General features: G+C 42.0%; 2 protein-coding genes across 3 annotated transcripts in view; one reads left to right on the forward strand and one right to left on the reverse strand.

The window, feature by feature from the left end:
* Positions 1–12897, forward strand: part of NEK9 (NIMA related kinase 9) — a 37501-nt gene that overhangs the window by 16512 nt on the left and 8092 nt on the right. For both annotated transcript variants that reach the window (XM_059690105.1, XM_059690094.1), the window contains exons 11-18: positions 994–1138; positions 1754–1954; positions 2275–2321; positions 3554–3709; positions 5013–5121; positions 6449–6610; positions 9777–9947; positions 10928–10987. In XM_059690105.1, coding sequence (XP_059546088.1) covers positions 994–1138; positions 1754–1954; positions 2275–2321; positions 3554–3709; positions 5013–5121; positions 6449–6610; positions 9777–9947; positions 10928–10987 — 1051 coding nt within the window. The remainder of the gene's footprint in view (positions 1–993; positions 1139–1753; positions 1955–2274; positions 2322–3553; positions 3710–5012; positions 5122–6448; positions 6611–9776; positions 9948–10927; positions 10988–12897) is intronic.
* The window catches only part of ZC2HC1C (zinc finger C2HC-type containing 1C), a 45174-nt gene that overhangs the window by 13727 nt on the left and 18550 nt on the right, over positions 1–12897 (reverse strand). The gene's annotated exons all lie outside the window — the stretch shown is intronic.

A 12897-nucleotide genomic window follows, 5' to 3' on the forward strand; every position in this document is an offset into this window, starting at 1 on the left:
GCAGGAGGCAGCTGATGGATGTTTCACTCTCACATTGCTATTTCTCTCTCTCCCTCTCCCTTCCTTTCTCTCTAGAAATATAAAAATAAAGAATTTATATAAGAATTTAGAGTTGAGTTATTGAATGAAAAGAATTACTTATCTCTACTAAAATATTGGAAAGTCATTTAGGACTATTCTCTGTACTGTATAGCAGCCTCTTTGATGTAGCCAGATTCTTTATAACTCTTGTATATTTCAGGGAAACTGTGACCAAATTTGTAAAACTTCTAGTGAGACTATCCAAAAGAATGTACTCCAGTAGAAAATAAATTAGACTATATAAAAGAATTTTTTTATCATCACCCATAATTCTATATAATAAAACCCTAATATGCAAATCGACTCAACGGCGGAATGACCGGTCACTATGATATGCACTGACCACCAGGGCGCAGACGCTCAATGCAGGAGCTGCCCCCTGGTGGTCAGTGTGCTCCCACAGGGGGTGCGCCACTCAGCCAGAAGCCGGGCTCATGGCTGGCAAGTGCAGCAGCGGTGGCTGGAGCTGCTCCCATGGGGAGCAGGCCTAAGCTGGCAGTCGGACATCCCCCCAGGTGTCCCAGACTGAAAAAGGGTGCAGGCTCGGCTGAGGGACATCCCCCCACCCCAGTACACGAATGTCGTGCACCAGGTCTCTAGTTAAATATATGGTTCACCTTAGAATTAAAAGAAAAAGGCAAAATTGGAACTGTGTCCTTTTAAGACCTGGTGGATATCAATTTGGATACTTTTAAATCTTTACCTGCTGGCAGGAGTTTTTTACTACCTACGATTAAAAGGTTTAATCAAATAAATAAATAAATAACAGTTTAATCTCCTTATCCATTTTTTTTTCATTTCCAAATTTCCAGCTCATGTTTTTCCTATTGTTTTTCTTTATAAAAAGTTATATTGAAGATTAGCTTTTTGGCATGAAAAGTTAAAACTTCACAAGACCTCTTTACTTCACAGAATATGCAAGGGGGCACTAAACTCCATGGTCAGCTGGGCCATGGAGACAAAGCCTCCTACCGACAGCCCAAGCATGTGGAAAAGTTGCAAGGCAAAGCTATTCATCAGGTGTCATGTGGTGATGATTTCACTGTCTGTGTGACAGGTAAGCCATCAGCAGAAAGCATCCAAGTATATTTAATGTGGGGTATTATACTGTGCAGTTTTAGTTGGGATTTTATAATAAAAGACAATATTCACAGAACCAAAGACAATGAGCAGATATACACAATAACAACATGCTCAATTTGCTATAACATTAGGGGGGTGATGAGCAAGGAGAAAGCAGGTGGGTAAGAGAGAAGAGGTGGGATGTGGAATGTCCCAGGTATGGAGAAAAATAACTTCACCACCTAGTCAGGTGTGGATAACACTAAATCAAGAATTAAGAGCTAAAATTAAATTTGGTCTTATCAGTACTCATTTTATGATTCGTTAGTACTTCTCTTTTTCTCTATAAAATAGAGATGACTCCAGTAAAAATGTAAGCCTTTAACATGAGGATACTACCACTTTTTAAAACTGTTATTGTAACAGTACAAGTGATCCTGTAAATACAAACAACTTTAGACTTGCACAGCCTATCCTTCAGATTTCTCTGATGTAATAATCTCATGTGAGCTCATTGGCTGGGGTAGTCCTCATTTTAGTCCTGCCCAGCTTTCTGATTGGACGAAATAAGTCATTCTTTTGATGAGTTGTGCTTTCCTTCCCTTTACAGATGAGGGTCAGCTCTATGCCTTTGGATCTGATTATTATGGCTGCATGGGGGTGGACAAGGTTGCTGGCCCCGAAGTACTAGAGCCCATACCGCTGAACTTCTTCCTGAACAATCCAGTGGAGCAGGTCTCCTGTGGAGATAATCATGTGGTGGTTTTGACACGCAACAAAGAAGTCTATTCTTGGGGCTGTGGTGAATATGGTAGGTGTAGCCCTGACTCTGTCCGCTTATTCCCAGGCACACAACCTGCTTTCAGGCTTGTGTGCATAAACACATCTTGTAGCCTCTACTTGAGAAGTGTTAATTCAGTAAAGGAGAATCTTATGGGACATTTTCATTGGGAAGGAGGCCCTCATTTTTAACAAATAATTCTTTATTATTGAAAGTATTATATATGTCCCCTTTTTTCCCCCATTGACCCCCTCCAGCCCACCCCCGCCCCAGGTCCTCACCACCCCCTTGTCTATGTCCATGGGAGAATGCCCTCATTTTAATGATTTTCTTTCTTACGTGTGTCTCAGGGCGACTGGGTTTGGATTCGGAAGAGGATTATTATACACCACAAAAGGTAAAATCAGAAGCAGCTGCTTCCTAAAGTCTATCTAGGTCACACAGACTGCATTAATATGTCCTCTTTCTCTGACTCCTCATATCAAGGTGTTTATTTCTGAAATATTTCCTATCTGGGACACTGACAATCCAGGATTCCAGATTTAGCACTGTGTGGTCTTGTCATCTGACTAAATCATAAAAAATTAACACAGAGGATACAGCCTCTGTAGACACTGTGGAGTCACATCTTACTCGGGATGAGAGCTAAAATTAGCTTGTACAGTGAAAAAGTCACATTGAGCTAAATATACCCTGGAAAACTCCTTGGAAAGATATTGGAAAACAACATACTGTCTTTTAGCCCAACACAATCCTCCTCCCTCCTATTTCCCCAGTTGAACTAGTTTTTGTATTTAGGGGTCACATTGTATAAAACATAATATCTAATTACCCCCATCACTGCAAGAGCTGGCACTTTAAGAGCTTGCACAGGAGCTGAAACCAGCTGAGGGAAGAGCACGGTCACCTCTCACACGCACCCTAGGGCACAGGCTTGCCCATTCGAAGGTTGGCTGTAATCCACTATCCCATTCACTGCAAGTGTTTATTTACACTTAAAAAATTAACATATATTTGTGGGGCCATTCTCAGTGGGATTATCGGCTGTTCCTCTTCTTCTGAAAAGGCTGTAGTCGGAACTTTGAGGTTTGAGTTTTCAGGTTTCAAAGACATCCATCATGTGGCTCCCCCTCCTCCCCCCTCCCCCACCTCCATTCTCCAGCCCTATCTGGTTAGCTGCAGAGGGATGTGAGCATTCGGAAGTCCTGGCTGGTACCTCAGTACTCTGTCTCCTCACTTATAACATGACCAGCCTGGGACCCCACAGGGCTGCTGAGTTTCTTTATAACTGTCCTGAGCTTCCTGTCTTAGAGGGCGGCATCAGCAATGAGCAAAGTCTCTCCTTTCCCAATTTTTCTGAGAAGTCTTCCTAAGGAGGATTGTCCGGAAAACAAGCTTTGACAGGGGCTGTCTGTTTAGCTGACCTGGAACTGCCTTTTACTTTATTATAAAACCTGAGCTTCTTGTTGAAAACAGTAACCTCTAAGCTGCTGTGCAGACTTGAAGAGCTTAGAGCAATCTTTACTTCCCTGTAGTCATTCTGTTAAATGTAGGACATTTTTTTGAAAGAATCTCAGGGCTTTTTCCTAATACAAGCTACATTTGAGGGATTTTTTTTTCCCCTTGCAGGTGGATGTTCCGAAGGCCTTGATTATTGTTGCTGTTCAATGTGGCTGTGATGGGACATTTCTGCTGACCCAGTCAGGCAAAGTGCTGGCCTGTGGACTCAATGAATTCAACAAACTGGGTCTGAATCAGTGTATGTCTGGTATCATCAACCATGAAGTGAGTATCTCCTTTAGTGTCCTAGCCACATTGTCAGAATCTCTTTGGGAATGCTATTATTGGTTAGTGACCATGGAATTTGACTTAAGAATAAAGTGAGGATCTCACAGACCTGTTTGGCAAAAGAAGCCAGCCACAAAAGAGTACATACTATATAATTCCAATTATGTGAAGTTTAAGAACAGGTAAATTAACTGATGATGGCAGAAGCTAAAACAGTGGTTACTTCTAGGAGGAGGATAATGGGTATTAACAGAAGGGGTGGAAGAGATTATAAACAGTGGTTCTCAACCTTCCTAATGCCACGACCCTTTAATACAGTTCCTCATGTGGTGGTGACCCCCAATTTCATTGTTACAAATTGACCATAATTAAAGCATAGTGATTAATCACAAAAACAATATGTAATTACATATGTGTTTTCCGATGGTCTTAGGTGACCCCTGTGAAAGGGTCGTTCGACCCCTAAAGGGGTTGCAACCCACAGGTTGAGAACCGCTGGATTATAAGGTGGTGAATGGTCTATATCTTGATCAGGGTGATAGTTTTACATTTGTATGCATACAGAAAAATGTATCCAGCTGTCTAACATTTTTAGTTTGTTATACCTCAATAAATAAATTGATTACAAAGAATCAAGTGATGGAATTCAGGTTCTGTCTTATCACTGAAATAGGCATAGGAAAATTAACATTATGAAAATCATATTTCCATGTGCCACATCTCTGGAGAGTTTTTAGATTTATTGTTCCCAAATCATTGATCCTGTACAGGCTTATTACATGTAATTACCATTTACCTCCTTCAAGGATGTCATGAAATTCACCACTGATGCTAATTTTTAGTCTCCTCTTTGTTTTAGTATGATGAATTTTTATTATTTTCTAAAGAATCAAAAATAAGAGACAAAAGTTTTCTGATTCAATGGAAAAGATAAGAATTAATTTTTAAAGCAGTCTCTGGAGTAGTGATTCTCAAATTCAGGGCCAGTCTAGGGAGGGTGTCTGTGTGGTTTGAAAAGGCATATTCAAAATTACCATTACAGTAGTTCCCCTTTATCCGCTGTCTTGCTTTCTGAGGTTTTAGTTACCCACAGTCAGCCACAGTCCAAAAATATTAAATGGAAAATTCCAGAAATAAGTAATTCATAAATTTTAAATTGCCCACTGTTCTGAGGAGCATGATGAAATTGTGCGTTTCCCCAGTTTGCCTGAAAGGCCTTTTGGTCATTGTGACATTTTCAACCTGTTACCCCTCCATTTTTTACCTCATGAGTCTCCACTTTTGTTTTATCTTATTTCAGGCATACCATGAAGTTCCCTACACAACCTCCTTTACATTGGCCAAACAGTTGTCCTTTTATAAGATCCGAACAATTGCCCCAGGCAAGACTCACACAGCTGCTATTGATGGTGAGTTGATTTACAACTGTACATACAGGCCTTAGTAGCTCAGGCTATCCTATAATAAAGAGGGAATATGCAAATTGACTGTCACTCCACCACAAAGATGGCAGCGCCCACAGCAGAGGTGGGGTTTCCGTAACACAAGATGGCTGCACCCACAGCAGAGGCCGAGTTCCCATAACGAGCAATCAGCAGGGACCTGAGGCTGCGCCCCACCCCCCGTGGGGCTTGACAGGGGACCTCAGGTTGCGCCTCCCCACCCGGCAGGGCTTGATGGGGGACCTGAGGCTGCACCCCCCGTCCCGGTGGGGCTTGACAGAGGACCTGAGGCTCTGCGCCCCGTCCCAGCATTGGGCCGGGGGACCTGAGGCTGCACCCCCCACCTGGCGAGGCTTGATGGGGGACCTCAAGGTGTGCCCCCCCACCCGACGGGGCTTGACAGGGGATCTCAGGCCACATCCCTCACGCAGCGGGGCTTGACAGGGGACCTCAAGGCACGCCCCCCCGCCCTGGCCCAAGCTGGGAGACCTCAGGCCGCGCCCCCCACCCTGATGCCAGGCCAGGGGACTTGAGGCTGCGCCCCCCCCACCCGGCGGGTCTTGACAAGGGTGGGACCAGCTGGGTCTGGATCTAGCCCAATGCGAGGAGGCTGGCTGGGTCTGGGTCTCATGCGATTTTGAGGCGTACATGCGTGGGCGGGGACTGGACTCTGGGTCCCTTGGTGCGCACCAGACTCTGACAGGAGGAAGATTTTCATATACATTTTACTAATTTTCTTTCATCTCTGACACTTCTATTATAGAGAAAGGGCAAATAGCAATATTAAAATATTTCCTCTAATTAATCCCCTTTTAATGTGCATGAATTTCGTGCACCTGGCCACTAATCAGTATAAGTTTTTGTAAACTATATATACATTCTCCTGATTTTCCACTGGCACCTAGTATATTCTCATTAACAAATTAAGGCATTCAAGTAGATATTTATTGGTAATTATAAATGCATAATCAATACATGCCTTAATGAGAATGTCACACTTACAATGCAGACAACAGCCATGTGTAAATTTTCTAAGTTAGTTAGTACACATTTTCTACATTTTAAATCCAATATTAGAGAGAAAAATAGAATATTGAGTCACTTCCTGGCTCTAATTGGTGATAGTTCTATATACCCTAGCTCCCTAGGTCCAGGACTGTGTGGCTAGCTTTGTAATTTGTGTATGTACTCTTAACAACCAGAAGCTAATCCTTGGAACTCTCTATTGGCTTCTTTTTCTCTCTCTTCCATTGACCCATTAGTGCCTGGTTATTTATTTTTGCTTCTCTTGCAGAGCGAGGCCGGCTGCTGACCTTTGGCTGCAACAAATGTGGACAGCTGGGTGTTGGGAATTATAAAAAGCGTCTAGGAATCAACCTGTTGGGGGGACCCCTCGGTGGGAAGCAAGTGATCAGGGTCTCCTGCGGTGATGAGTTTACCATCGCTGCCACTGACGGTGAGGCTGGACACACCTTCCAAGCTTTCTGGACGGATGGCAATGTTTAAATTTTGGGTTGGGAAAGAGGTGGACTAGTTATTTGTGAAGTTGGATCATATGTTAACCTTTTAATTTGTGTTGAATTAGTGACCAGTTGTTGTGCATGTGGAGTGTCATTAAGTTTTCATGTGTTCAACATAGTGATTGTTTTAAAAGATCAGATTTCTGGATAATGTCAGGTTAATATTCGAAGTCCCTGCTTTTTTTACTTTAACAATTTTGATAAAATGTTTTAAGAATTTTTAAATAGTTATATATACCTTGTCCAGCACCATATGGGTTTCAGTAAATGTTGGCTAGGGGACTGGAGAAGAGAACAACTAATTTGACCTTACTCCTTGACATTGGGGTCAGCTGCCACTGCAGTGACATACTGAAGGACTGTATACTGTATCTCTCAGCTTTCTGAACTGTCTAACTGAATTTTCTTCCTTCCTCTCATAGCTTTCTTCTTGCTGTTATAACCACTTCTCTTTTGTACTACCACTTCTGCTAGTCTTCATTTCCTTTCCTCTTTCTTCTGCTTTCTTTTTCTTCTCTTTTTTTCTGACTTCCTATAGCACCTTTTGAACTTTTTTTAATTTTTGTAGCTACTTCTTTCTTGTGACTGGTAAACAAGTCACATTGCATCTTTTTGTTTTTTCACTCATTTCAGCTTTTTTTTTTTTTTATGTTGCTCATGCCCTGAGATGTCCTTGTTTTCTTCTAGTCTACCCGGTGTATATACATAAAGGATCCAGGGATAGTGTCAAAGTAGTTATCTGTTATCACCATATTAAGTGAACCAGCTATCAGAGTGGCATATGAACCTTCTCTGCTTGTCCTAAAACAAGGGATTTTTAGAAAGAAACCTGTTTAGTCAAACTAGATAAGTGGAAATGTTACCTAGAAAGACAGAGTCAAGATGTCTCTAAGGATTAAATTTAGTGCAGCAAGTTCACAGGGCCTCAATGTTTCTTCAGTAGCTCTTTGTACTTCATGAGTTAAACTTCAGAATGAGGGAGTAGAATTGGATTCTGTGGCTAGGCATAGTACCTCTTGACCAGCATTGCTGTACTCTTCTAAAATGTACTTGATTGCCTCATTCACACAGCAAACAAACTCAGTGCCTGCTGTGCTCCAGGTCCTCTTTTAGGCTCTGGGAATAGAGAAATGTGTCTCAGGAAGGCCCTGTCCTCAAGGAACTCACATTCTAGGAGGGTAGGAGAGATACCCATATAAACAGAGTAGTTCAGGCAATTAGGTCAGGTGCCATGGCAGTTTCAAACTCCTAAGCCCTGGAGTGCCTGGGGCTCAGTCCTTCTGTCTCTCCACTGTCTTCCTTTACTCTCTAAGTGAGCTCATTGTCTTAAATCTCCCCTGTATGCAGATAGCTTTATACAACACCCCTTATCTCCACACTCAGTCAACAGCCTCTCGACTTAGATGTCTAAAGATAAGGGGGCTCTATAGCCTGGTTTTCCTGGGTCAGTCCTGATTCATGCCTATTGTCCTGGCTTAATCATTAATCACACCCCCTTTTAATTCAAAACTGTCCTGATTTGGATAAAGAAACTTACTATATTCAAAATCAAACTTCTTATTTTCTGTACAAACCTGTTTCACCTGTAGCCTTCCTGTCTCAGTAAATGGCAGTTCCACCCTACACCCCATATCTCATCCATCAGCAAACCTACTAATTATCTTCTGAATATGTCCAACCGCTTCTTAGCAGCTTCACTACAACTGGTTTCCCTGCTTCCGTCCTTGGTCCCTTATAGTTTCTCCTCATTTTTTAAATACCTACTGTTCAGAACTTCTAATAGTGTCCTATCTTGATCAATAAAAATTAAAGTCATTACAATGGCCTGTATAGGTCCTACATGACCAAAACCCCAGCCATCTCCTGATCTCTTCTCTGACCACCGTCCCCTCTTTCTTTGCTCCAGCTGCAGGGTCTTTCTTGTTCCCTGTGTGAGGTGCTTACGTTACCTACAGGACCTTTGCACTTACTGTTTCCACTGCCTGGAAAGCTCTTCCCCTAGATAGCCACATGGCTCTCTCTTCCTTCAATCAGGCCTCTGCCAACAATCAACAAGTATTTCTCTGACTACCCTATCCTATATAATAAGAGGCTAATATGCAAATCGACCGAACGGCAGAACTACTGGTCGCTATGATGCGCACTGACTACCAGGGGACCGCTGCTCAACGCAGGAGCTGCCCCCTGGTGGTCAGTGTGCCAAAAGCTGGGCTCATGGCTGGTGAGTGCAGCAGCGGTGGTGGGAGCCTCTAAGGATGTCCAACTGATGGCTTAGGCCCGCTCCCCGTCAGTTGGACATCCCCTGATGGCTCCCAGACTGCAAGAGAGCACAGGTGGGCTTAGGGACCCCCCTCCCAAGTGCACAAATTGCGTGCACTGGGCCTCTAATCTATATATATAAAAGCCTAAATGACTGTCTGACCATCTGACCAGTAGCTATGATGCACAATGACCACCAGGGGGCAGACACTCAACACAGGAGCTGCTGAGCTACGGTGACTTGGCAGCTGTGGTTCTCAGGTGATGTATCCAGAACCAGAGAGGAGGGAGCCTGATTCCTGGGTGTGTCACGCGAGAACTGCCTCTCACAATCCAGGACCCCTCGGGGATGTCAGAGAGCCAGTTTCAGCCCAATCCCCGCAGGCCAGGCCGAGGGACCCCACTGGTGCATGGATGTACCAGGCCTCTAGTCTAAAATAATAATACCTCACTTTTTTATTTCCACTGCTTTTCTATTTATCAGTCTTCCCCAACTAGTATGTCACTTCCAGAGGGCAGCGACTATTTTGTTCACTGCTCTGTCCCCAGCACCTCAAGCAATGCCTTTCATGTGCCCGGTAAATATTTGAAGGAATGACCAAAAAAAGTTGTTGAATGAGTAGAATGAATAAATGACTGGATGGCAGTGTAGGAACAGTAGTCATTCTTACCTGGGGAATATAGGAATTGTTTAGGCTTATATATAGGGGAGTAAACAGCTTTCCCTTGTTTTGTACATAGTGGGAAACTTTCTAGCTCTAGGGCATAAAGACGGGAAACCCAGAGTTGGGAAGCCAGCATTCTATTAAACTATCTGCTGTTTAATGTGTGTGTTTTTTCTAGATAATCACATTTTTGCCTGGGGCAATGGTGGTAATGGTCGCCTGGCAATGACCCCTACAGAGAGACCTCATGGCTCTGATATCTGTACCTCCTGGCCTCGGCCTATTTTTGGATCTCTGCATCATGTCCCAGATCTGTCTTGCCGTGGCTGGCACACCATTCTCATTGTTGGTAAGGGTTTCACATGTGTGGATTGAGGTGGCTTTGACCGAGGATAGACCTCTACTTAAGATGCTGGTGGCTACATTATTGGAAACAAAAGTGTCCTGAAGGAAAGAGGCTACTTCTGTAAGTCTTACCATGTCAGGATGCCATGCCTAGAGGTAGAAACAGAGCATTGTCACTTCCTGAGCTTTATCATTTGCCACCTCTTGACCATTTTAAAATAAATTTTTTTTTACTGCTTTCAGAGAGGAAGGGAAAGAGAGAGAAACATCAATGATGTGTGAGAATCATAGATCAGCCGCCTCCTGTACACCCCCCACTGGGAATAGAGCCAGCAACCGTGCATGTGCCCTGACCAAAAATTGAACCATGACCTCCTGGTTCATAGGTTGACACTCAACCTCTGAGCCACACCAACTGGGCATTTTTTAATATAACTTTGTTCTCTGCCTCCCTTGCCATTGAATTTGTTACTTCTAGTTCTCTACTAAGTAGCATTTGTTGTCTGTGTTTATGCTGTTTTGAGAAACATTTAGTACACCTTTAAAAACAAACTAAAGCATAACTGCTTTCTGCAGAAAGAGTACTTTGTTATGAACCAAATTATATAAAGGCCCTCTGTGAGGATTTATAAGTTCATTCTTTTAGATCAGTGGTTCACTACCTTGGCTGCACATTAGTCTCCTGAGGAGCTTTTAGAAATCCCTGTCCAATTAAACCAAATCTCTAAAGCTTCCCAGATGATTCCAGAGAACAGTTAAGGAGAATTGCTACTTTACATAGTGAATATACTTTATATAGTGAATATAGAATATAGCTAGTGGTGCTTGGCTTATGTTATTAATATCTAAAACAGTAATTAATTTTAGTTTATTTGGAGTGAGGGATAGCAGTTATCTCCTAGATCAACTCCCTATCCTAGTCCTTCTCACTTTTTCCTGCCTATAGCTGTATATAATGCTTAACTACTGAATTTTTTTCCTCAGAGAAAGTATTGAATTCTAAGACCATCCGTTCCAATAGCAGTGGCTTATCCATTGGAACTGGTAAGTAGCAATGTCTTAGGTACCAGTAGTTTTGTGAAGTGTGGAACTTTGGGTTGGAATCCATACAGTCTCTCCCCAAAAAAGGAAATATCTTTTGGGAACGAGGAATACAGTGCTCAAGAGGGAGGATCATATTTGGGTGGCTTTCACAGTAAGTTATGACTTTTACATTGTGGTCAGAGGAAGAGTACATCTTTGCCCCCCACACATATGGAAGTAATTATGTGGCTTGCCCAATATTGTAATGTGACTTATGTGTTGTCTTTTTCCTGACGATGCTTAGGGGCTACAGAGTCTGTCTACCCTGTATTTCCATGGTATTTCTAGGGGTATTCTACTCTATAGAAACTATAGAGTTCTTCCAAACAGGCCCTCAAAATTAAAAGTTGGCTAGACTTCCAGGTGGTTAGGAAAACTAGCTTAAAGCTCTCTGGTGGTTTTCCTTTGGCTCCTTTGTTCTTAGTGCTGTGTTATTTGGGATCATGCCAGGAAACTGGATATGTGTTTCTTTTTGGTTTTCCATTTGCTAGACTACCTGCAGTCTTTGATGTCTCAGAACCTGGGTTCTGATATTTTGTGGAACCAAACAGATAAAAACCCAGAATAAAAGCAGATTAATTCTCCAAAAAGAAGTAGTTGAAAATCTGATCTAGAGTTGTTGAACTTTAGTTTACAGACACATGCACGTACATTATACCTCTTATTAGACTTATTTAGTAATTCATTGCTCAGCATATATTTGTGCATATTACTACCTGTCACAAATGATAAAATCTCTTTTTGCAAAGCACAGCTGTTCTCTTAGAGCTTTGTTTTGCTGGAATGGTATTTAAAGGAAAAACATAAGATTAAAAGCACATGTCCATTGGCTAGAAAATGTAAACTACACAATGGCAGGGATTTTTGTCTTTTTTTTTTTTTTTTTTTTTTTTCAGAGAAGAAGAGAGAGAAACATCAATGATGAGAGAGAATCATCGATTGGCTGCCTTCTGTATGCCCCCTACTAGGGATCGAGCTGCAATCCGGGCATGTGCCCTTGACCGGAATCAAACCTGGGACCCTTCAGTCCCCAGGCTGACGCTCTATTCCCTGAGCTAAACCAGCTAGGGCATTTTTGTCTATTTTTATTCATTAATTGTATCCACATTGCCTAGAAGAATGCCTGGCAAATGGCAAGTGCCCAGTAAGTAGTTGTTAGTTGAATGTGTTATGATCAGCCAATAGCATGTTATATAAGAGTGAAAATGAACATCTACAAATGTTTCCATAATGTAAAATGTAAAAAGCAAGTTACAGCAGACTACATGTCTTATATAAAGTTCAAAACCAAGGAAAATAAATAACATACTGCTTAAGGATACATACGTATGTGATAAAGTTGTTTTTCAAAGAAGAAATGATAAATGCAAAATTAAAAAGTGCTTACATCTAGGTAGGAGGCGAGAGAAGGACTTCACAAAGCAGGCCGAGTGATATAGGTAATGTTCTAGTTCAGCACTGTGCCATCGCTCTTTCTGCAGCAGTAACAATGTTCTGTATGTGTGCTGGCCAGTGAACAGCCACTAGCCACATGTGGCTGTTGGGCCCTTGAAAAGTGGAGACTGACTGAGGAACTGAATATTTAATTCTGTTTAAATACCCATATTTGGCTACCATATTGTAAAGTATAATTCTAATTCTTCAAGTGGTAGATTCATATGTGTTTTATTAGGCACCAAAACTTACACATAATTTAAAAATCGTCTTATGTATATCTCAGATGTAACATAATTTTTAAAAATAATTTAAAACAAAAAGCAAGCTTCAGAATTATTTCAGCATCTATAGTTCTACTGGTTTAGTAGGACTGCACTGGTTAGTATAGTTGGTAGTCATAAACAGTCCTTTACATTTAACTTTAGAATAGACCA

The sequence above is a fragment of the Myotis daubentonii genome, chromosome 1 (assembly GCF_963259705.1).
Source record: "Myotis daubentonii chromosome 1, mMyoDau2.1, whole genome shotgun sequence".
Classification (NCBI taxonomy): Eukaryota; Metazoa; Chordata; class Mammalia; order Chiroptera; family Vespertilionidae; genus Myotis; species Myotis daubentonii.